The sequence below is a fragment of the Amphiprion ocellaris genome, chromosome 5 (assembly GCF_022539595.1).
Source record: "Amphiprion ocellaris isolate individual 3 ecotype Okinawa chromosome 5, ASM2253959v1, whole genome shotgun sequence".
In the NCBI taxonomy this organism is placed as follows: Eukaryota; Metazoa; Chordata; class Actinopteri; family Pomacentridae; genus Amphiprion; species Amphiprion ocellaris.
In genome coordinates this window covers 23,213,388-23,237,808 of record NC_072770.1, presented here as the reverse complement: position 1 = coordinate 23,237,808, position 24,421 = coordinate 23,213,388, and the positions used below count along the sequence as shown (strand labels likewise).

The 24,421-nt window shown below is 40.6% G+C and overlaps 1 protein-coding gene across 11 annotated transcripts in view; it reads left to right on the top strand.

The window, feature by feature from the left end:
• The window catches only part of ppfia4 (PTPRF interacting protein alpha 4), a 60,544-nt gene that overhangs the window by 24,669 nt on the left and 11,454 nt on the right, over positions 1 to 24,421 (top strand). For 9 of the 11 annotated variants that reach the window (XR_002748078.3, XM_055010734.1, XM_055010733.1 and 6 more), the window contains exons 3-14: positions 15,349 to 15,450; positions 15,736 to 15,900; positions 16,395 to 16,469; positions 17,055 to 17,126; positions 18,352 to 18,573; positions 19,405 to 19,539; positions 20,335 to 20,469; positions 20,611 to 20,694; positions 21,408 to 21,539; positions 21,699 to 21,761; positions 23,696 to 23,787; positions 23,894 to 24,023. Coding sequence is in view for 10 of the 11 variants with exons in the window: in XM_055010734.1 (XP_054866709.1) it covers positions 15,349 to 15,450; positions 15,736 to 15,900; positions 16,395 to 16,469; positions 17,055 to 17,126; positions 18,352 to 18,573; positions 19,405 to 19,539; positions 20,335 to 20,469; positions 20,611 to 20,694; positions 21,408 to 21,539; positions 21,699 to 21,761; positions 23,696 to 23,787; positions 23,894 to 24,023 (1,407 nt within the window). In the remaining variant the exon portion in view is untranslated. Of the gene's footprint in view, positions 1 to 4,544; positions 4,810 to 13,200; positions 13,318 to 15,348; positions 15,451 to 15,735; positions 15,901 to 16,394; positions 16,470 to 17,054; positions 17,127 to 18,351; positions 18,574 to 19,404; positions 19,540 to 20,334; positions 20,470 to 20,610; positions 20,695 to 21,407; positions 21,540 to 21,698; positions 21,762 to 23,695; positions 23,788 to 23,893; positions 24,024 to 24,421 lie in introns of those variants that run through there. The other 2 variants (XM_035942520.2, XM_023297380.3) reach the window with 2 other exon arrangements.

Below are 24,421 nucleotides of genomic sequence, written 5' to 3'. Positions count from 1 at the left end.
TGCAAGATGAGATTGTTGTGTCTTTGTTGCGCCTTTAAGCCAGCAGTAGAGGTAGTCAGTAAATTGACAAATACATGAACACAGAGCCACACTAGACATCAACGTCATTGTGTTACGCCTCAGATTTTCGAACTTGCTACATGAAAGCACTACTGTGCTGGCATTACACCATTTTATTTGGTCGAGTATGAACAAGAAATACAAGCCCGTATTCATATATGAGTAATGAGGGGCTCTTCTTGTGGAATTATAGTGCATTGTCTGTCTAAAGGGGTAAAAAGTTATGTTCACTGTCAAAATTTTGTGGCAAACATCTGCATACATTTTCTCATTATGTTAACAGAAATGTAATCTAGTCAGCATTCTGCTTCCTTAAACATATTTGCTTTTTCAAATTAATTGTAAATAAAAATAATTTCTTGGAGACAGAGTTGGTTGTCTGATTGTAGGAGCTTGGACACTACATTTCTTTATTACATTGTACATGACAGTATTAAATTTTTAGTGAAGAGTTTACAATTTATTGAAATTCTATTGGCTTTCCTGCTGAGAACTAGATTAATATCATTCTCATATGACCAATAGTATGCTTTAGCCAGCCGCTGGTTAGCTTAGCATTTTACAAAGAAACAGCACCTAGCCTGGCTCTCTTCACTGACAACAACATCTGCCTGGCAGCATTTATAAAGCTCACCAATTACCATGCTATGCTGACTGACAGTCCAGGTGACTGATCCCACAAAGACATGGTCCAGTACGTCATCAGCTCACTAAAAAGAAAGTTGTTATTTTACACAAGATTAGTCTGACTCACCAGATGCAGACTGAAGTTATAAACATTTCACATTTCACAAGCTTTCTCCTCACCTTCCAATATCTATATGTTACTGTTTTTAAATTCCCCTTTGCTCTGGGAAGCAACAACAGCCTGCATGCTGAAAATGGCAAGTTTTGCTGTATATTTGTATACCCAGTTATAGTAGTAAATTAGTTATTTTCATGACAGTGCTCTTCTCCCAGCCTGCAAATGTTCAATCAAAACAAAGTGCCATCCATTATCCATACATCCAGGGTCTGTTCCAGGAGCCTATCCCAGCTGACAGCAGGGTTCATCCTGGACAGGTTGCCAGTCCTTTGCAGGGCCACACAGAGAAACAGGCAACCAAACACACTCACATTCACACCTACAGACAATTTAGAAACACCAAAACAAGGTCGCCAGTCATAGTTTTTGCATGGAGGATGCTTTTAAAATCTAATTTTGGGTCAAAGTCACCAAATTTTTAAAAAGTTTTTATCAGATTTGACTGGTGATTCTGAACATGCAGTTTTTTGTCCCAGTGAGCTTTGAGACAGGAGTTATGGCTCTCTATCTATCTCTCTCATTTAGATTGAGACCTGGTCTTGTTAGCCCTAAATAACTGCCTGGGGGTGTTACCAAATGCTGAGTGACGAGATTTGCTTTTAAAGACTTTGATATAAGTTTATCTTAGTCTAATTTCCCCATCAGTGCCATTAAAAGTGTTTTTAATGGGATTGCAATGCTGTGGCTACTAAGTTTCCAATTCTTTTGTTAGACATATGGAAGAAAAACTGACTATTTTCATGATAATGTTTGTTTGGGCTTCAGATTCAATGGGAAGGCATTCATCTCTCCTAAAACCAAACTTTTAACTTTTTGCATTTATATCTGTGTCCGAGTGGCTGCGTCTGCGTCGGTGCATTGTGTGTGTGTTCAAAGAAGTGGTGAAATGTGAGTTTGCCCTCTGCTCCATGTTACAGTACGTTACGGTGTAAAATGGCTGCTCTTTGTCAAGGGAAGGTTCAGCTGAGATTAGCTATGCTTGAAAAAAAAACAGGGAAGAGAGGAAAGAGGAGGGACACAGAAGAAGAGCAAAAGAAGAAAAAAGGTTGAGAGAGCAAGTACGGAGGAGCTGGAGTGGATAGAGTGTGAAAGAAGCAATCAAGTGCAGTTAGGCAGCAGCAGCAAGAGGAGGCTGAAGTAGAAGAAGAGAAAAAGAGAGAACTGTGAGAGGCTGTCAGATTAAAAAAAAAAAGTCTCCTACTTGTGTGAATTCTGCTGCAGAAAATACTCTTTCGAACATGTCAAGTTTCTTGTGTTTTTGCAGGAGTGCTGATGTGCATGTGAGCCCTGTAGTGTGTTTGTGTTTGTGAGTGGAGTTTCCTGTTTCTGTATTTCTGTCTCCAACAATAAATCCCAGGTTCTGCCAAGTCTGTCTGCCACTGATGTCAAGGAGAAGTTATCACCAGATATAAATTATTACCAGCTTTTGTTGACACTCTTGTTTTCCTGCTTCACCTGTAAAGCTAAAGAACTGCATGTACAATTACTGACTTTTTTTTTTGTTGCCTGTTTGGCCTGTTTCTCCAAAAGTTCCTGCATCACTCGGTTTGCTACTAGTTTGTGTGAGTACCTTGAGCTGCCAGTAGGGGTCTCTGTGTCTCTACACACTCAGGCATCAGTGACCAGTGTATTTGGCTAATCAAAAATGCTGAGGCCTGGGCCTGCAGTGGACTGCTGTCAGTTAGTGGTGGAAGTCGCCACAATCATTAAAGGATGTTTTGATGTGTGGAGACCTGTCTCTCTCTCTGACTCATCCTCTGCTCTCCCTTCCTCCTGTGAACCTCTGTTTCCTTGACAACCAGGTGAGAGCGTGTAGACATGTAGACAGGAGCCATTTTCTAGTGTTTTTCTGCATTTATGGAACCGGCACTCCCGGTGTTTATGATGTTTAATGAGCATTGTAATATGTTTTTTACTCACTGAACATATAGTCTAGAGTCAGTGAGTAGGTGAGTGAAGAAGCACAACATAATAGTGGGATAGGAGAAGTTGTAACTAATTAATCACTGTATATATCTTAATCATACCGCCTCTCTACTAGTGCTGGACTACTTTAAAATGAATGCATATTTATTATATAAATTTATGAGGTAAAATAGATGCAGATGTACAACTAAAGATATCAACAATTTGTCTGTGTGATAGTCTAAACTTATGTCACTGAATTTACAGAGGTGGGTTAGTGTACATAATGTTTTAACACCGTATATGTGCAGTGTACTTGATAGCATCTGCTTAGTTTGCTCCAGTTATAGGACTGCAGTGCTTTGTTCAAGATGTAGTAAAAATCTAAATCACGCAAAGTTGTTGCACATGCGGTAGCTCATATGTATTCTTCGAATTTTTGGGCATTTTCTTGCATCTGCTTTCAACATTGTAACAAAATTCTGAACTGTGATTGGAGTTTTATTGGAAATACACATCAGAAGGCCATAAAAACTTGCAACATTGAGAGCTGTATGTAAGAAACAATGTTAGTATCATGAAAATAAAAAGTGAAAGATCCATTTCCCCCCCAAAAATTGGTAAATTTGGGGCACCTAAAAAATTGAAGATGTGAAGATTTCCAGGTTTTTTTTGTTCTTAGTGTGGATCAAGTGCAACAAAAATCCTAAAATGTTTTCCAGAACTCAAATTTATTGCATCCTTCAACTTAGTGAATGCAAATTTGTAAGATTTTGTCCTACAGTTTTCTCGTTTTCAAACTCTCAGTCCCAAATTATTCACTGGCCTCTTTTCATAGACACAACAATGTCTACACAAAGTCACAAAAAACAGTAGGCAGTTTTTAATGTATGCCCAACGAAAATTAGAAAATGTTACTGCCTTGTCGTGTTAAATCAGTAGTGTGCCTCTAAAAATTGTCCAGTGTAACATAAATGGCAAAAACTCTGTTGCAATACAAATATATTATTATATAATGGTCACTGAAATATGAATCACTAATGTGGATTCAAAAAAACATTTCAGTTATCAATTGATAAATGATTAAAAAAAAATCACAATCATGAATCAAATGATATTCATAGTTTGTAGAAAAAACAAACCAACACTGCAAGGATAAAGAATACTTAAGATTTTTTTTTTTACTGTATAAAAGCACCAGAAGGGGTTTCAGAGTCTAGTCAAGTGCATGCACTGTGAAATCCTACCGAGATGGGAGGGACGAAGCAGGCTACCATTTATAAATAGAAAGAATCAGCACGCACAATGTCATGCTGGAGGAAAATGGGTCTCTTGAATTTGTGTTGAGTAAGCAGTGGCTGGAGTTTTTATTAGGAGGAAATAGAGCGTTTAATTTCATGCTAATTCTTGGCATTAGAACCAAATGTGACTTAAAAACTCTCTGTGAACTGCAACTTTTTTGTGTCTGTGTGTCTAAGCGTTAAAGAGCAGGTGGCCAGAACCCCCGAGTCCTGGTCCAAACCCAGTCCTCCATCAGCTGATCACTACAAGCTGCTCCTCCCTCCGTCCTCATCCTCTCCGTCTCTTTTGGTCTTTCTCGCCGATCAAAATCGCACGTTTGCCTCAACTGGGCTCTCCCCCCTCTTCCCTGCATGTCCCTGTTTATCTGTCTCCTTACCCCTCTCTTTTATCTCTCTCTCTCCCTCACCCTTCCTCCCTTGCCATCTCCTGTTCTGTAGTTAGAGCAGGCTGACTAGCGGAGTGCTGTCGTCCCAGAGAAGGGCAGAGGGAGCAGTACAGGAGTCTCATCAAGCCCTGCTGCACTCAGTATCGACCGGGACTCTGAGGAATTAGCCCCTCTTTTCCACCATCCTCACCCACTTTACCCACCACTGCTCACCCTCTGCCTACCTGTCTGTCTCCCCTCTTTTTTATGGGGTGTCCATTTGAAGGATCTGATATGTTTAGCGTTCACCATGAACCCTACAGTCAAGATCCACCTTCAGAATGGGACCCACTTTAACACCTACATGTACCAGGTAGGGACTCAGCACCTGTACAGTGTGTGGATGTTACCAGTAAAGGATTGCCTCCAGCTCAAATAACTCTCTCTGCGGTCTCCACATGTCCTTGCCTGAGTATTGATTTCAGCGCTGATGACTCTTTTCTAGGACTGAGATATGGCCTCCTCTCCACCTCTTCCTCACTCCTTCTCTTTCACCACCGTGCCTCAATCAAGCTGCAAGGAATGATTAATACCTTGCTGTGATGCTAATTGCATATCGGTTTAGAAATGTGGGTACACCCCGTCCAGTAACACTCTCCACTGGTCGACGTGGTTAGTTGCATGTTTTCAACTTCCATTGTTCGAGAACATAATGGAGATAAATATCTGTCATGCACTGATTGGGAATTCTCTCTTTTCTTGTGACTGCTGTGCATGCTTGACTTACCATATGCTTATTACAGCACGCGTGTGAGAGACAGACTCTACTGATGCACAACAAAAACTCTTTGTGCTTCTCCTTTCATGCGAACAGAAGGAGTATTCCCCTCTCATCCTTCCTCTCTTTCTCTGTCCCTTTTTTTCTGGAGTAGGTTTTGTTTTGCTTTGATGAAGACAACTAGGATACATGAATGGGTGCTATTCTGGGTTCAGGCCTTCAATGGGCACAGACGAGGAGAGGAAGTTGGAAAACTTGCAGGGATTTGACACCTACTTGCATGCTGAACCATAAGAAAAGGAGATTCTGAAAAAACAGAGGGAGCCAGCTAGATCTGATGTGTCAGCTTTGCACTCATATTCCTGCAAGATACTTCTACCATGTCATATTTGTGTCCAATAATCAGGCTATTAAATGACTTTGTACAGCAGTGGGTAGTGGGTTTCTGCCAGGTTTCATTTTAAAGCCCTGCAAAAGTGGTTTGAACTCTTCAAATACACTCATGCTTTGGATTTAACAATTAAATCCCCTTTCTTTTCAATATGTACACATGGGATTTACTGAGTTGTATTTACACTGAGTGTATTTGCTGTTGTGTTATCGGAAGAGTCTATGACTGGCATAGCTCCTTGGCATTTCCCGTGACGTGCTTCACTTCAGATGATTTGCTGATGCCTCAATTTACTACATCTAACCCAGCCATGAAGAATCATCAAAAAAACAAAAAAAAAACCTCAACATGTTGTCTTTTGTTATTTGCTGTCTACGTTGTGAATTCTGTACGGAAGTCTTTTGGAAAAGATTTCAGCATTAGTCGTTCCTCCAGAGCATCAGTCAGAGTAGAGATCTGTCAAGTGCTGCAGTCAGCTGCTTCTCTGCACGGTCTCGAGGGCTGTCACACAAGGAAAATCTCTCAGCGGCTTTGCACATATTTGTGTTTTAATGTACAAATGTGCGAGCGCATCTGCGTTCGCCTGATGAAACGTTAATGCAAAGTTTGTCTGCTGCTCACTCACACTTTGCTAATGAGCCGTTGCCATGGCGTCTGCAGCAGTGTGAGGGCTGGCGTCATGGCAACAGATTAGTCACTGCCTACTTAGGGCCAACACCCAGGCAAAGGTGTGGTGGTGGTTGTGTGTCACAGTTCTTGCTACGCATCTAAGTGCGTGTTGATCGAGATTTCTTGGACAAAGGTCGAGTCCACCTCTCTGCTATTTGCAACATGCGCTGCTCTCTGCAGTGGTGAAGAATTACGGAACTGCGATATCTGAATCTCTCCAGGGACTCACTCATTCTCCAGTCCCTGACCCTGCATTCATCATTGCGTGGCAGTCTTTGGTGAATTACAAAGATTTACATCAGAGTTAACTTTGTCTCCTTTGGTCTGCACAACCAAAAGGATTTCAGTCATTACACACAATCTCTGATGTTTGTATTCCTTGTTCTTCTCTGATTCTTTGTGGAAAATGTCTGTGGTTTTATACAAAAAACATTACACTTGACCAAATATGAGATCATCATCTTTCATTTGTACTGTAGAAATTGTGCCACATTTGTACAGAATGAATGTTTTCTACCTTGGCTTCTAGGTGTATTTACAACACAGTTTATTCAGTCAGACCTTGTTGAGAGACGTGAGTGAACTTGGTATTAAACGGAACTGACTTCTGCATCATCGTTCCTGCACGACAGATGGAAAAAGGAAAACTGATTAAGTGAGTCTAGTGACTCAAAATTCACTCAAGTTTTACAGGGAGAGTTTGTTATGTTCAGTATGATATATCCAACCACAAGAAAAGGCCTCATTGAGCTGTGGATGCTGTCCTAATAGACAGATCTCTCTACCATGCTGCATTTAATGTCTTTAGGATGTGTTTATGTTTTAAGAGATGCAGATTACAATCCAACTGCCGCTGTGCACTCGGGCAGTAAGCATCCTCTGATTAGCATAAATAATATCACATAACATAACCGTATCTGGTGAATCATATGATGCGTGAATGAGAATTAATAGCCATGTTTACACTTTCAGTCTCCCTCCTTTCTTGCTTAGTCACACATTTTCCTCCTTTCTTTCCCCTCCCACCAGCTGACGCTCACAGAGGCACCGCTTGACCTCACCGATCTCAGGCTCTGGCAGACATTGATTTATATTTGTTTTGGCCTCAGTCTCCTGTCTTGTTAATCTAGTCACACATATCAGCAGTACTGTGGCTCAGTTCATAAATAGTTTCAAAGATTCAGGACTGATTTGGCAATGAAGTGTGGTAATGTACTAGTATTTCCTCCCTTCTACTTTTGTTAGTGAGTTCCAGTATCTCCAACAAGCTGCAAAGACGTGATGTGAACGTGCTGAGAGTTATACTGTTTGCGTGGGCAAAGCAAGCAGTTGTCAAAGTAACTGTCTGGCAGGAGGGAGAGTTTTTTTAAAGGAGAGGAATAAATATTCGAAATGCAGCAGATTGTCTGTGGCATTGCAGTACAGTCAACAACATTTACAAAAAAAATGTGTTGCAAAACAACTGAATGAGCACAAAAATACAAGATGCATGGCGAATAGTTGTTTTTCTTAACAGTATCTAAATGTTACTGTCTAGATCTTTATATGCTGAAGCACATCATCAGCATCCTGGTTCCTTAATCTGTGAGACATTAGAGCCTCTGTGCTGCTATGCAAAACTTCACTTGCAATTGTAACACTAATGTGACCAGGAGATAATTTCAGTTATTATATATAATAAGTACCCTTGCTACAGCATTTAGGTAGATATGGCTTTTTTTGTACATTATATATCTAATTTTATTTTCACTTTCTTAGCATCCTGGATGAAGGATTGTTCTCCACTATATAAGGCAAAGCTGAAATTATTGGGCAATAACACTGTCATAGCACAACCAGCAGAATATTCTATTCATTCCATTTTTCTTTACAGGTCCATCTCTGAGAGGCCTGTCTTATAAAACAGACAGTGGTCACTATTTTTAACAGCCTTTAAATTTCATTGATGTATTCATTCATAAATAATCACAGTCAGTGGAGGTGCAGCACTGGGCCTTTTACAGTGATCACATCAATAACTCGGAAAAGTCATTAAAAGACCGGAGTCATTATTTGGATTGTCTTCAAGAGAAGTAATTAATACATTTCAGTAAATGTAATAGTTTTACTTGAACAGCGCTTAGTCATAACCAATTATAACAATTTAAATGAGAGAAAGACTTGGGTGCAGAGGAGGAAATAAAAACAGATAAGACAGACAATAAGATGCAGCTGAATCTAAAAAGATACCAAATTACAAAGTAGGATTCATCAAGTGGGATGGATGGATGGATGATGGCTGGATGGCTGGATGGATGATGGATGATGGATGGATGGATGGATGGATGGATGGATGGATGGATGGATGGATGGATGGATGGATGGATGGGAGTAAAAAGCAGTGTGCTCTGCTGTTTGTGACGTGCTAAGAAGTGAAGGGCAGAAATCTGCCATGATCACGTCCTCAGAACTCACAGTGACTTTTCTCAACCACAGTCTCACTGCTGAATAACAAACAGGAATTAACTGGCAAACTGAAAAATAATCACGTCACTTCTGATGACTGCTATGGCACCTGCCTCCCATGTACTCTCACATCAACACCACACACACAGAAGCTCTCACACATATTTTCAGTGTAGGAACAAAACTACACTCTTGTATTTAAGCGTTCATAGTCTGAGTGGAAAATCCACACAATACTGCATGTTTATTAAAAATTCCCACAAGAGAAAGAAAAATGTTCACCATTTAAGTACACTAAGAACTTTTAACAGAAAATCCCACAATGCAATGCTTTGCCTTTCCTCCTGAGATGATAGATATCCAGAAGCTCAATTTACTGCTTACTATGGCGCTGACTTTATCGTTCATATCTTTTATCATGCAGGGAATAGTGAATGAGTAAATGAGGGGGCGATTTCAGATACAGTTCAAGTGTGTAGTATAAGTTAACTCTCCATAGTACTGACCTCTGTGCACACTGCAAACATACAGCCAAACACACACAATACAGAGGGATAACCACAGTCACTATTTATCTTTTGGATTGTGTGTGTGTGTGTGTGTGTTAGAGACCAAATGTACATTTTTTCAGTTTTTTTTATCTGACTGCACTCCAATCTCTCTCCTCTCTCTCTGCACATAGACAGCATTTTTTTTCATCCTTTAATCCCAAACTGCTTAAGGAAGGGAAGGGGAGAAATCCCTTTACAATGTCTGAGCTCAGCAGTGTTTGGTAACCACTTGCTATCTCACATTGTGGTTAGAGGCAGCGGCGTTCCTGCAGACTCCCAGAACCTTCGATATGATACACTCTCTGACAGACGTTGAGGTTGTTGTCAGTGAGCTGCGTCTGGATCTGACTGTTGTGTGAAGTTGAAGAAAACATCCTGGGATTTTTCAAAGCTAACATGATTTTGGGGGGTTAGGATTGCTTAGGGTGCATTGTGATAGCGGGTGTGTGTTGAAAAGAGAACAAAAGCAAACTCAGTAGAAGCTGTCAGAGGGAAGGGGTTGGACAGGGCTTCATGAGAAATTAAATAGAGTTTTTTATGTCTAGACAGTGATGAGTTATATTTTATAAATAACATTTGTCTATTCCATTATATATTAATCCGAGTTGCATATTCATAGCTTTATCTATTCTTATTTATTTGTCAGTGCATGCTTCTCCCGTTTGCCTTTTTGTTTGCTGTTTTTAATGAAGCTGGGGAGATGCAGAGGGCTCTTAAACGGTACAGGAATGAAAGGATGAAGGGATGAACTGGAGAACGTGAGAGGTGGCCTGTTGAGCCTCTTTGCCTTGATTGAAAGAGACAGTGAGCTCTAACATCTGTTGGTGGATTTGGGCTGAGCTCCTGTCTATTGGTGCACCCCTGTGGAATAAGGGAAGCTAAAATGAACAAGCTGACCCATTTTCCCCTTTTTCCTTCAGTCACTCCTTCCCTGTCTCTTCCCTATGCAATTCCTCCTTCAGCTCCACACCCTTGTTTTATTGCTTGCAGTGATAGACAGGGTCAATAGAAAGACGGAAATCGACAAGTTTGTGTGTGTTTTGTTCCTGTTTATGGTTGATTTGCTCAAATATAAATTCTGTAATTTAGGCAATCATTTTCAGCAACTCAGCTCAGGTGATGTATGTCAGTGTTTGCCCATCCTGCTTGATGTAATGTAGAAAAACAGAACTGTCTCACCAGGACGAGCCCCAAGCAAATTTAGAGACATGCATTTTTTTGATGACATTCAGATTGCTGATCAGATTGCAGGCGGACTCACTTGTCTGTTTGATAAATATCACAAGAGTCTAGCACAGTGCATCTGCAGACAGAAAGAGTAGAGACATTACATGCAAAGATCAAGATAAGACTGTAAAGGTTGGGCTAATCAAACGTAATGAAAGATGTGCGGGTCAACCCCCTAACAGGAAGCTACTGATGAGCCTCTTCAAAGAATACAGTAACACAACTTCAAAATGTTAACATATAATATCAGACTGCGATGTTATTATTTTCCAGGCACATTAATGTGCAGGAAAGCTGCAGAAAATGTGTTATGTATATAGATTTTTATGTGATTTATAACGCTAATATTTCAAAATATTAATATAATAAAGCTGATATTTTTCTATTCCAACTATATTCCTTGTGCAATCCTGACAATGCAACTCAAGCAATTTCTGGGCTTTTCTTGCTCCTGTCACATTTTTCCTCACTGTGGGCTCATTTTTCGCTGCAATGTAAAGTACTGCACCTCTATGGAAACAGCACAACCATGGACAGAGGTAGAGAAAAAAAAAAGTGTTCTTTTCAGTGTGACACAGTTATGCAGCCATAAATCATAAAAAAAAAGAAAAGACTAAGTTAAATTTCTTTGGATGTTTATTTTACAAAAAATGATAAAACCCAGAATCAACATGTACAATTGTGACCAGGTCAGGAAAAATATGGTGACTTTACATAGTATATACTGAATTTCCCCCTCGAGATTAATAAAGTAACTGTATTGTATTGTATTGATTACTACTTACACTTTCAATTTGTTTACCCTGTGGTTTATGAGAAACGTCCTCTAATTTTTGGTTTGTGCTTGTTGGTAGCACCTGAGTCAGTCATAGTTTCGCTATCACACAGAGGAGTGTTGAATTTTTGTTTTGAGCGACTGAAATATCAGGATTTTAAGATCTGGTTAATTTGCTGATGGAACAGCATGTTGCGGATGAGCAGTTCGGTGATTTTTCAGGAAGTTGTAAATCTGACGATATTTCTTGTTTTTACAGCTTCTGCCGCTGACAAATGGTGTAATTTTTGTGATTTTAAAAAGAAAACTATGCTGTTCAAATCCACCAGTGGTTCAGAGGTTAATGAAACTTTGTCTTATTGTTTTGTTTTCTTCATGCGGCAACTTGAGTGTTTACTATAACTAATACAATCATCTCTAGCATTATATTTAATCAATAATATGCAATAAATTTAAGAACTTTAGCAGACTTAAAATTTTGGTTTGTCATATCACATATAAACACATATTCAGAGGCAGCCGACCCGGAGTATTGAGTTCTTAGGAAATCAGTTAGATATTACAGAGACTGTCAGTCTGTGCGTCCTCACCAATATTCATCATCCACACACATCAGGATCACCACAGCGCAAATGGGACAAAATAATGTTGAGACCACAACATTATCTGTCTCACCACCACCCTGAAGCTGGAGTCCAGAGAGTATCTTACTTAAGGCAGAAGTACATTTTACCCTGACTTTCTCCGAACCTACTTTGTCCAGTCCCACCTGTCAGGTATAGTGTGGTATAGTTATCTCAGCCTCTCACAAAATTCTCCAGTGTTTGGATCATTAGTGACAATGTGAGACTGCAGTGTCATAGTCACAGGGAGCTCCAGTAAGTAAGTAAGTGTGTGTGTGTGTGTGTGTGTGTGTGTGTAGCAGGGAGAGCATAAGCCTCTGGGTATTGGTTTGGACTGAAGCCAAGCTTACAGAAATGCCAACAAAGCACCAAGAGATGTTCAAACAACATGCACACACAATCAGATCTACTCTCACAAACAGTACAACACACAAACACACATACGTGTGCACACAGATGCACAGACTTCAGTAAACAAACAGCCACCCAATCTTTGCTCCAGTGTGATCAAACAGGGGAAAAATATTAAAAATCAACTCTCAGCAGAAGCTGTGTGCGCCACTGGGTGGCTCTCTGTTGAATAGTGTAACAGCAGCACCGTTAGCTTCTCATCTTGTGAAAATCTAATCGAAGGAAGACAGAACAGCAGAAACTCAGAGGGAAATGGATTAGATATGTCGCTGGTGACCAGGGAACGCTCTCTGACAAGAGCAGTAATAATCAAACAGTAATAATAGAGGGACAAAATAAGGAATATTTTACCTTTTCTTCCACTGATCTGAAGAGATTTGTGTGAAGACCAGTTTACACTACAGTTTGTGTAGACCTTGGATTCCCAGATCCGGCAAGTGAAAACATCCCACATAATCAGGATTTGCAAATGTTTTAAATATTGTCTTGAGGACTATGTCATAATCTCTACAGGGCCTTTTTACTGCTGTCATTTAAAGTGTAAAATTGCCAGGTGAAACATCATAAAAGTCTATTTACTGTAAAAGTCAAAAACTGTCCAAAGGTAACAAAACCAAATCTACCAGCATTAAACAAACAGAATATAATGTTGGTTAACGCTATTTCTTTTACACCGACAAATCAAAGAAAGGATGGTTTTACCTTAGCTGACATGTTTCAACTGCAACTGCAGTCTTCTTCAGAGCGTCATCTGACGTGTGCTGACGTGTCCTTTTTTATCAGGTGACCGGTCTGACAGATCTGTCAGAATCTGTCAGACCGGCCACGCCCCCCGCCGTCCGGTGGTCTCTGGAGGATGGAGTCCCAGGTATGCGAGAGGGTGTAGACCCCCCTCGTCCCGGTTCATGGAGCAGCTCACCTGACCGGTCACCTGATAAAAAAGGACACGTCAGCACATGTCAGATGACGCTCTGAAGAAGACTGCAGTTGCAGTTGAAACATGTCAGCAAGGTAAAACCATCCTTTCTTTGATTTGTCGGTGTAAAAGAAATAACGTTAACCTATGATAGTCAACGACAAAATGAACATCATCCAAAGAATATAATGTTCTAAATAGTGTTTGTGGTGCTGGTAGGAGGGTTTTGTTACCTTCAGAAACAGGCTAACTTGTTTCGCATCCGAATGCAAAATTAGGGTAAGTAGCTGCTAGCTGTAGCTTCTAAGGCTAATTAGCAAGCAGGCATGTGAGAAACAAACAAACAAAAAAATCAAGTATGCTTGCTTCCCAAAATTTCAAACTGTTCTTTTAACCCCCTGAACCCCAAAATGTACCGGCAGATTTAAAAAAATCTTATTATTCTTTAAAAGTCACCAGAATGGCACCGTTTATCACAGACAGCAAATGTAAAAAATAAATAAGAAAGCGGTCCTCCAACTAATCATCTGTAATGCGCCTTTCCATCGTTAACCGATCTGAAGCTTAAAATCATATTTCAATAATATCACTTTGTTATACAAGTTTCATATAAAAAAAATTAGGCCATTTGCATCACATTCTGTTAAAAAATTATAATAAAATCCAAAAATTACATGACAAAAATTCTTTTCAGGTGAACTGCCAGCTGTGTTTACACAGAGAAGAGGTGTCACCATATTTTCCAATTGTGGCACTTGCAAACATGTAGCCGCATGCTGATTACGTTTCATTTTTTCAATTTTTCTTTAAATTTTAAAAAGATATCTAGCATTATAACTGTGTTATAAATGTGTTTGGATTTTTTTTTTTTTTAAAGCTCTTTCTACTTCTAGCCATGGTTGTACTGTTTTCATAGAGGTTCAGGACTTGATATTACAGTGAAAATGAGCCCAAAAATGTGACAGGAGCAAAAAGCACCCAGAAATTGTTCAGAGGGTTACGTTGTGTTTCAACTGACAAGAGACGGCTTCAAAGTCTATTTCATGTAGTCATAGTTAGTACACCTACTTAACGTTATTATGTTGCCACATCAAAACTAACAAGTTAAGATTCTAAGATTACCAAAGCACCAAAACTGGTATTTTTTCACAAATGCATCTGTACTGTGCGCTATGCCATATGGTGCACAAATACATTTACAGAGGGGCTGATTGCAAAAAATCTAACAGAATGGATCCCAACCAAGCAGAAACCATTGTGGGCCAACTTCCAGCAACTCATCGGTCAAGTTTTCCAAATGTGGTCTGAAAAGACATCTGGAGAGCTGTATGAGCTTTAAAGCTTCAGTGGAGTGCATCCGTCAGAATTGAGGAGTGTGAAGAATAAACATCAAGAAACTAATCAGTGCACAAGCGACACTTTTCAACAAAGACAAGAATTCTTTTTGACTAATTTGTTATTACTGTAATAATAAAAGTTTTTATGTCATCGCAGGTGCGTGCATTTAGTGGGTGTGTTTGATTGTCAAACAATAAGATGGCACTTATTGTTCTCAGTTCTGGATTTGTGTACATTTTTTTCACAATATGAAGAAACTTTGATCGTAACGATTCATGATGTTTTCTGTGGCAGCACTGATTTGACCTCTGTAAATATGGAGAGATATTTTAGAGTCAAAATATTACCCTGAGGTAGGCACAGTGGCACGGCGCAGATAGTGTTTATGCAGATCAGATACCTTTTGGTAGCTAGTTTGTCATGGAATTTCTCCCCTCTCAGGCCACCTCTTATCGCAGGTACACAGGAAACATTTCTCAGACAGCATCTCTCACACAGGAACGGCTTTTTGTTTGGAGGAGCCAGCCCAGACTGGCCATTATTTAAGTCTGTCCTAACTTCACCTGCTGATAAAATATTCTTCACACAGGTCCAAAACATCCCGTACTGCTCTGACCCAGGAGTGTGTTTGAGCCTCCGGCCACCAAATTGGTCCCACCCACATGTGCTGCCACCACAAGACTGCAGCTGCATTCATGCTCAGCTTCAGCAGAAGTGTTTTCCATTATGTTGATCAGAGATACAGTATTAACCTCTGTGTGGGTGTTTTGTGTGTGTTTGGTGTGTAGGAGTTTGCCACCCTGACGAAGGAGCTGAACATATGCAGGGAGCAGCTGCTGGAGAAAGAAGAGGAAATATCTGAGCTGAAGGCTGAAAGGAACAACACCAGGGTACGTGTGTGTGTGTGTGTGTGTGTGTGCGTGTGTGTGTGTGTGTGTTTGAGCATAATAAGTAGAAGGGTGTGGTGATGCTGATGAAAACAAACAATGTTTCTGAGCTCGAAATTAGTATTCTCTTTGTTCACGCACGCACTCGTGTATGTGTGTGTGTGTGTGTGTGTGTGTGTGTGTGTGTGTGTGTGTGTGTGTGTGTGTGTGTGTGTGTGTGTGTGTGTGTGTGTGTGTGTGTGTGTGTGTGTGTGTGTGTGTGTGTGTGTGTATGCGTTTGTGCTGTAGCTGCTGTTGGAGCACCTGGAGTGTCTGGTGTCTCGTCACGAACGCAGTCTGAGGATGACAGTGGTAAAGAGACAGGCACCCCCACCATCTGGAGTCTCCAGCGAGGTGGAGGTCCTCAAAGCTCTGAAGTCCCTGTTTGAACACCACAAGGCCCTGGATGAAAAGGTGGACTCACACAGACACACACACACACACACACACACACACAAACACAAAGGATTGTGGTCAGTTCTTACCAATAAAGGGGAAACATCTGGCTCATTTGGTAACTTCAGTGTATGATATTTCCATCCTAGATGCCATTTTGCTGCATTGCATTGAATTGCTGTCTTCCCTCGCTAATTATTTCTGATCTATTCGATTTTGTTGTTTGTTTTCTCATTTTTAATGAACTTCAGCGCTCCCTCAGTTTCAGAGTAAAGTTTGTACAGGCAGAGATTGTTGCTGAACAGTCATGAGATACATTAACAGAAGCAGAAACACATTTAGACAGCAATAATCTATTATAGCGCTTTATTTGTTCCAGAAATAAAATTCAATATAGAACAAAAATTTGAGCCATTTTTTGACAATGCATAGTGCGAAACACTGTATTTTATAATGTCAAAGATTGTTAAGGCATCGTTAGACTAAACATGTGGGTTCTTGGTGTGTTTCAGGTGCGTGAGAGGCTTCGGGTGGCTCTGGAGAGGGTGGCCACCTTAGAGGGACAGCTAGCGTCTACCACACAAGAGGTGAGCTGTGCCAATGTGTGCGCACATGTGAAAATGTGTGTGTGTGTGTGTGTGTGTGTGTGTGTGTGTGTTCCTATAAGTTAAACATTTGCTCAATCCCTCACAGACATCTGTTAAAGCCTCCAGTCGGATCTGATGCACACTTCGAGTGTCACACTGGGTGAGAGGCTCCCTCCTCTCAGCCCACTGTTCATACCCATTACACATTCACAGTTAAAAAAAAAAAGACATGAAAGAAAGGAATCTAAAGATATATTTGCGTTAAATATTCACAGCAGGCTCGGTTAAAGTAGAATCCCAGCAGGCAGGTAATATGTGCAGTCAAAGCTTGTTAAGTTGCACAGATCACAGGGTTTTCTACGAGGAGCGACGAGACCCTCACTGAAGCGAACCCTCCCTGCCTCCTGTTTTCTGAGTAGATTAGTAGATTTGTAAAAGACGATGAGACTTGTTGTCTTAAGCATTTTGAGAGCTGCGTTTCCCTTTTGGATGCCGAGTTTTGTTCTTGAATCGACTAAGGAAACAGTAAAGGAAGCAAATGTGTGAGTTTGTTCAGTGTTTTTTTCTTTTTAATCCACTTTGCAGTTGAACATGGTGAGACAGAGGAAGGACGGTGACTCAGTGGAGCGAGGAGATGGATCCAAACCTACATGGAAGGTCTTCCTGGCTGTGTGATTGTTTTTCTGATATGTGCTTTATTTTAAGCCCCATAGTAGTTTGTGAACTGGTCACTTTAGCATCTTCTTTCTGTCTTCCTCTGATACATTAAAATATCTGCTCACACACATACATATGTCACTGGAACTAGATCTGTCTGGAGCAACAAACATCCCAGTGATTAAATGGCAGAATCTGCTTGTAACTGGATGGAAATTGCCTTCCTTTCTGAACCGGCTGTACAGCAGACAAGAAACACTTTATGATCCACTTATTGTTGCCCTTATTTCTGTGGCTTTAGTGATAGAGAGAGACCAGAAATATCTTTTTTTATGTAAAGAATAATTAAACTTCAAAAATCAATAACTTACCATTAAGAAAGGATGAAAGCAATGAGGACACTGTATTAAACGATGACCACAGAGAGTGAGGGAAAAAAGATGAAGAGAGAATTAGCTTGAGTGTGGTCATTAGGAAAAGGATTGTAGTTTAGATGCCACAGCATGTGAAGAGTGCAAATACACTCTGTTAGAACGTTTTTTCATGACACCCACTGCCCTGCTGACAGTGTGATGTTGCACCCTTTAGAGGATACTGTTGTACAAAACACGGAGAGCAGAGACCCTAACAAAGACTATCCTAGAGGCTTGTCCTAGCCAATGATTGCTACACAGTATCAGTTAGTGCACAGTGTCCTTCCCACAGTCACAGACAGTAGATCTAAAGAATTTGTGTGGCTGAACTTGAATCACGCACAACTGCACAGCTCACCAGGTGTGTTTTATCACACAGTTGCATACCACTTAGCCCTATTCGGCCCAGTATATGTGCATGTGTTTCTGTAAGGTATTCGTGAGCAGGCAAAATAGGAACATGAGTGAGCAGAGGGGGTCCTTCTAACTATAACTGCCCACCATGTTGCCTGTGTGAATATGTGTCCCTGAAGGTTTGTGTAATTAAGGCCCTGGAATTAACTGCACTTTGAGCTGCAAAAAAGAAGAGAAACAACATCAAAACAACAACATGGCAGCCTAACCTCACATAACCCATCCCCATATGCATAAAACTCACCACTTTTTAATCTAGGTCACCCAGCAAACTTTATCAGTTCTACAGCTCTCAGTTTCCCCCCTGCTCATCACATGTACATTTGCATCTATGTAACTCAGCACTGAGATGCGTTTCATGTGTGTATATGTGTTAATTTTGTGTGTCCACCTTGCAGAGACTACCCAACGGCTCTATAGACGCCCACGATGACGGCAGCCGGGTGTCTGAGCTTCAGGAGCTGCTGGATCGGACCAATAAGGAGCTCGCTCAGAGCCGCGAGCACTCTGCCACTCTAAACGCCCGGGTGGCCGAGCTGGAGGCCGAGCTGGCGAATGCACGCCGAGAACTGAGCCGCAGCGAGGAGCTGTCAATCAAACAACAAAGAGAACAGAGAGAGGTGACAGTAAAAGATGGAGTCAGAATTGTGCTTTGGCTCTGGAAGCCAGCAAGAGAGAGCAGGGGCAGCAAAAATGTAACACTTTGAAAAGTGAAAAGATCCAATTTAATTTTCTACTAATTTCTTGAATAGGTCATAGACCTACACTAAGAAATACAGTCTCACTATCTACAAAATGCGTATTTTCTCTCATGCCATGGAAAGTGCTCTCTACTGCAGTGAAATGATACGTGACAGCAGATAGCTATGGTGGGCTGAACATCCACATAATATTCTATTTGTAGTGGGAAAAAACAAAACAGCACACTTTCGAAAACTTAATTCAGTTTTAACAAAATATATACTTATAATAGAAGTTTATGGCACAGTGTTTGAAAACAAAGCAAAACTATTGAACTATCTCGTATTCTTTAAGTGCTATTCAACACATTTGTATATATTGGTTATAATACTCAAGGCCTCTTTATCAGCTTCCTCTATCTTGTTTCACTGTAGTAGCATTTTATCATTATACATTTAAAATTTACAAGTTATTTAAGTGTATTTTTGGTAAAAACTTGGAATGAGGTTGGACAATATCATCATATAAAAGCTTTGCAAAAAAATTTTCCTCTCTATATATTAATGTTAATCATATAAGTTATTCTCTGTCAGCAAAAACAAAGAACAAATCATTTTTGGGTGTATTTCCTCAACAACAATAACAAGATATTAGGAAGATTTATATCTCTATATATACACAAAGGCACAGTAAGGTGTTTAAGATTTTAATAAATCTGTCAACTATATATGACTCTTGATTTATTTAATGTTGTGTTTCTGTGCCCACAGAGAGAAGATATGGAGGAGAGGATAACAACATTAGAGAAACGCTACCTGGCTGCTCAGCGGGAGACCACACACATCCACGACCTCAACGATAAACTGGAGAATGAACTGGCCACCAAGGACTCCCTGCATCGACAGGTAACACACAGCACACATCAACACTAGCTATACACAGGGAAAAGATAATAGTTTGCATAATGAACCTTGTTACTGGCTGAGAGCACAATTATCATTCAAAAAATAATAAAGCCACAGCCATCGAAAAACAGTCATTTGTAAGTAATCGCTAAAAAGAAAAGCTAAGTGGAAAGAGATGATGGCTGTCCCAAAGCAGAATTTAGACACAGAATCCGAAATAAAACAACTAAACGAACAACACAGTGAACATCTCTGTCACAAATCAGGCTCCAAATAGATATTTATGAATGTGTTGTTTCATTACTCTGCTATGCTCAAGCTGCCTTGAATGCATTACAATGCTAAAGTGTTGTTAAGTGACACCAAAAATGGCACATTTGTCTTGATGCAAGCTGATGAATGAGTTGCAGATTCGGGCTAATGTAAGCTATCTCATTCTCTTTCTCTTCTGCAATGATTTAATATTTCATGCCTCAACCATTTGCAACAATGTATGTAAGGTATCGAAGAGCATCACAGCCGGTGAGTGAGCAATAGAAACATCCTGCTCAATGGTTCATGTGTAGTTCAGGGTGAATCTGAGTTCAGCTTCCACGAGGGAAACACCAAGCAACATCCTCGGAACGTGCCCGTGTGTCGTGTCCTTGCTACTCGCTGGCTACGCTACACTGATTACACCTCTCTTGTGATTGCAATAATGCCCCTCCTCTATATTTGAATATGTGTGTGTGTGTGTGTGTGTGTGTGTGTGTGTGTGTGTGTGTGTGTGTGTGTGTGTGTGTGTGTGTGTGCCAGAGCGAGGAAAAGGTGCGCCAGCTGCAGGAGATGCTGGAGATGGCAGAGCAGAGGCTGGCTCAGACCATGAGGAAGGCTGAGACACTGCCAGAGGTGGAGGCTGAACTGGCACAGAGAGTGGCGGCGCTCTCCAAGGTAACACACGCAACACAGAACAACACACAGACATAGAAGCTATAGCAAAAAAACAAAGAAGAGTCACTGATTTACAGATAGAAAACACAGAACCAGATAAGCCTGCAGCAGGCACTTATATGTACGTGTCTCCCCCTGCAGGCCGAGGAGCGCCATGGCAACGTGGAGGAGCGCCTCAGACAGCTGGAGTCACAACTGGAGGAGAAGAACCAAGAGCTAGGAAGGGTGTGTGTGTGTGTGCAGCAGCCCTGCAGGCTCTCTCTGACCTCTCACTTTGATGTGTGTATGTGTGGACTGATGCTTCACATTAGTCGGACGCCTTGACTCCTGGCTCTGTGCTCCCTCATGCATACAAGTACATACGCAGACACACAGGAAACACACATTCAAGAGGAGTTTTTTTTTTTTCATTTTCCTGGTGCATTGTTGCATGAATTCATACCAAATCCACATGTCTCAGTGCAACACACACACAACCCCCTCCCCCCTATAAGACTGATTGGCTGCTATCTTTAGACTCTGAATAATTCACGCAAGGCTAATTTCTCTCTCTCCCTCTGTGATCGCATGACTATATTTAGTAGGAAGAGCTCTCTGAGGATGCAGATCTGTGTTTGTGTGTGTTAATTTACTTTAATGAAATTACTGCAGAACACATATTAAGCACAGCGATTCATGTTTAGGAGAAGCCGTTTAACCCTTTTTCATCATCACCTAAATGACTGTAATTAAATCATTCTCACTGAGAGATCCATTGTTGGCCAAGAAGACCTATATCTGGCAGCTGGTGATCTAGGGCTAAATACACACTTCATCCTTTAATCCATGTAGAGATGCTTGATTAGCTGCGTAAATACACCCACACGTGGAGTCTGTATCAAAGAGAAAAACTTGAAGATGTCATACCAAACGTCTGGTTCCCCCTCTCTGCTCATCAGGCCCGTCAAAGGGAGAAAATGAACGAGGAGCACAACAAGCGTTTGTCTGACACTGTGGATCGTCTGCTCACCGAGTCCAATGAAAGACTGCAGCTCCATCTGAAGGAACGCATGGCTGCCCTGGAGGACAAGGCAATGCCCGCACACACACATTCATCTGAGCAGCAGCTCATGTTGCTGTTGTTTTTGGTTCACAGACCAAATACATACACAGTAATACTCATGATCTTCTTGGAATACAAACTTGTTGTGATGCAGGTTCTTGATTCTTTTTTGTATTTTTTTGTCCAGAACTCCCTTATTCAGGACCTTGAGAACTGCCAGAAACAGCTTGAAGAATTCCACCACACCAGGGTCCGTAAGAGATCAGTGAATCACCGGAGCACTGAAATCCACTGCTGTCTCTTCTCTTACACTTCACATGCTCCATAATCAACAGTGAAATGTGACGAAGTACATTTACGCAAATGCTGTACCCAGTACAAATTTGTGGTGCATGTACAGTACTTTGGGTTTTTCCACTTGATGCTGTTCTACTCTACATTTCACAGGACAGTATCAATTTATGAGGCCATGTAAGCTCCTGAAGCTTCTCAAAAGCATAAACCAAGAGTACTTGAAATTAGTTCCACTTGAATGGCTAAATCAGCTACACACCTTCAAGGCAGAGTTTTAGAAAAAAATGCTTCTTGCTGAATGTTAGATGAGAAGATTGATGCCTGTCCCATAGATAGAAATCTATTAAGACTTATTTAGCTTATCTTAAAGTACCAATATGGTAAATATCCATTTTTTTTTAGTTTTGTGCTTATTATAAACTTGGAGACATAAAATAAATGCTGCTTATGTCCACCTTCCTCAGGTCCTCACTTGACTAAATAGCCCCCAACTTTAAAAGCCAGTGAGAGATTTACTCAGTTGCTACATTTCATATTAGGAACCAATAGTTGTCTAACTCACACTTTGTTTAATCCTGCCCATTTACTGGCTGCTGCTTCCAGGTGAACACTTTAGGAAGCTTCCTCACCATCCACCAGTTTTATTTACTTTCTAGAGCTGCTTCCTCTAACTCTAAAATGTCTTAGTCACGAGCAAAACTCACCAAATGTTCTGCTGTTGGTTGCAAGAGTGAACAGAAGAGTCTCCATGCACTTCCAGCATCTGAGAAGCTGAAAACCCAGAGAATTGCTTTCACTATTGATGTCAGTTTCAGTAGGAAAGTCTTTAGTAAAACACGTTGTGCAGCTTATATGGCTAACATTACCTCATTTACATATTTTTAGATGTCTGTTGTCAGACAATGGAACAAATGCAATGGAAATTTTGACTGAAACGCTGCTTGTTAAGACTACATGTTGACTCTCACTCAATTGCAATTTCCTAAGTTACTGCTCCGCCCTGTTAAACTGCTGATTTTACTATCACAGTGTTGTCTTTCATACTCACCATACACGAGTTAAAAACAACGGCTGTGCACCAAGTAATTTCCATGTAAAATGATCACTCATGAAGAAAATTAGAAAAGATGGGAAGCCTTTTACATCTCTGTCAGCTGCCATGCTCAGCTAAAGAGTCTTCCAGAAGTGGGCTGGACAGCAGCAGCTCACCTGCGTTTAAAGCTACAGGCAGCAAAACAGTCTGTTCAAAACTGTGTGAAAATCAGAGATTATGCAGTCATGATAAAATGAACCATCTTTGTAGTATTTTTGAGCTGAAAAACTGAAAGACACATTCTGGGAGGAAGTGGGATTTTCATTATTTGCTCACACAATATGGCACTTTTACCATAAAGATTGAAAGCCAGTGAGACACAAGACAACAAAGACTCACTCTTTAACATACTATATTTCAGTATATCTTATGTGGTAATCTGTGCAAACCTAAGTGTAATGATAAGTTGCAGTTTTACATGGGGTTTTGTGCCAAAATAATTCTTGGCCTGACACAGTGAGTAAGAACATTTTGTTACCTTTGAACAGAATTAGCTGTTTCCTGTCCTTCTCGTCTCACTGCAGATTTAAACGTGGTATCAATCCTCTCATGTAACTCTTAGCAAGAAAGCAAGAAAATGTGTTCTGTAAAATGTTCAATTAATTCTGTAATGTATCTGCGCTAATAAACCAATATGACATTGACAATACACTTTACTGATTACACTTTGCACATGTATTTGAATCAGACATTTGCTTACTTTTTTCTTGTAGTGTAGTACTGCTTGTATTTTCTACTTGAGTAATGCATCTGAATATTACTTCCAGAAATGCTCTGATTGTGCCTCTCTCCCTTAGGAGCGGCTGATTGGAGAGATTGATAAGCTGAGAAATGAAATCGACCATTTGAAGCGCCGCAGTGGGGCTTTTGGAGATGGAACTCACCCTCGGTACACACAGACATTCCTCTACTTGTACTCTTTCATACTGACGTTTATACTCGCACTGCAACAAATACATTATTGATGGTATTCTGTGCTATGTATATTATCACAGGTCTCACTTGGGTAGCTCCAGCGACCTTCGCTTCTCTATGGTGGAGGGCCAGGACGGCCACTACAGCACAACTGTGATCAGGCGAGCACAGAAGGGTAGACTGTCAGCGCTACGAGATGATCCAAACAAGGTGCTAATGATGTTTTTCATAGGGCCAAATCAACTGCACATTTCCTCACATACACACACACAAACTAAGCAGGAAGGCAAACTGACAGATCCATTTTCAGGATCACATTTCCAGCTACTCTTCTAACCACATGCGGCTCCTTACAGTCCAGGTTCATGTCTGCTTTGCTAGTAAGTGTCAGTGCTTCATGCCTAACTTCCCATTCTTTACTAACCTCTCTGTCTTTCTGTCTCTCTCACTTGCTGCCATGGACATGCTGTGTGATGTAAGTTTACTGTTCATCCATTTCTCTCATGACTGTCCAAATACTTCCATTTAATTCCATATAGTGTTTCATATTATATTTTTATTTGTGTATTTAATCAGGATTCATCTATGTTGTACATTTTTTAGATGTG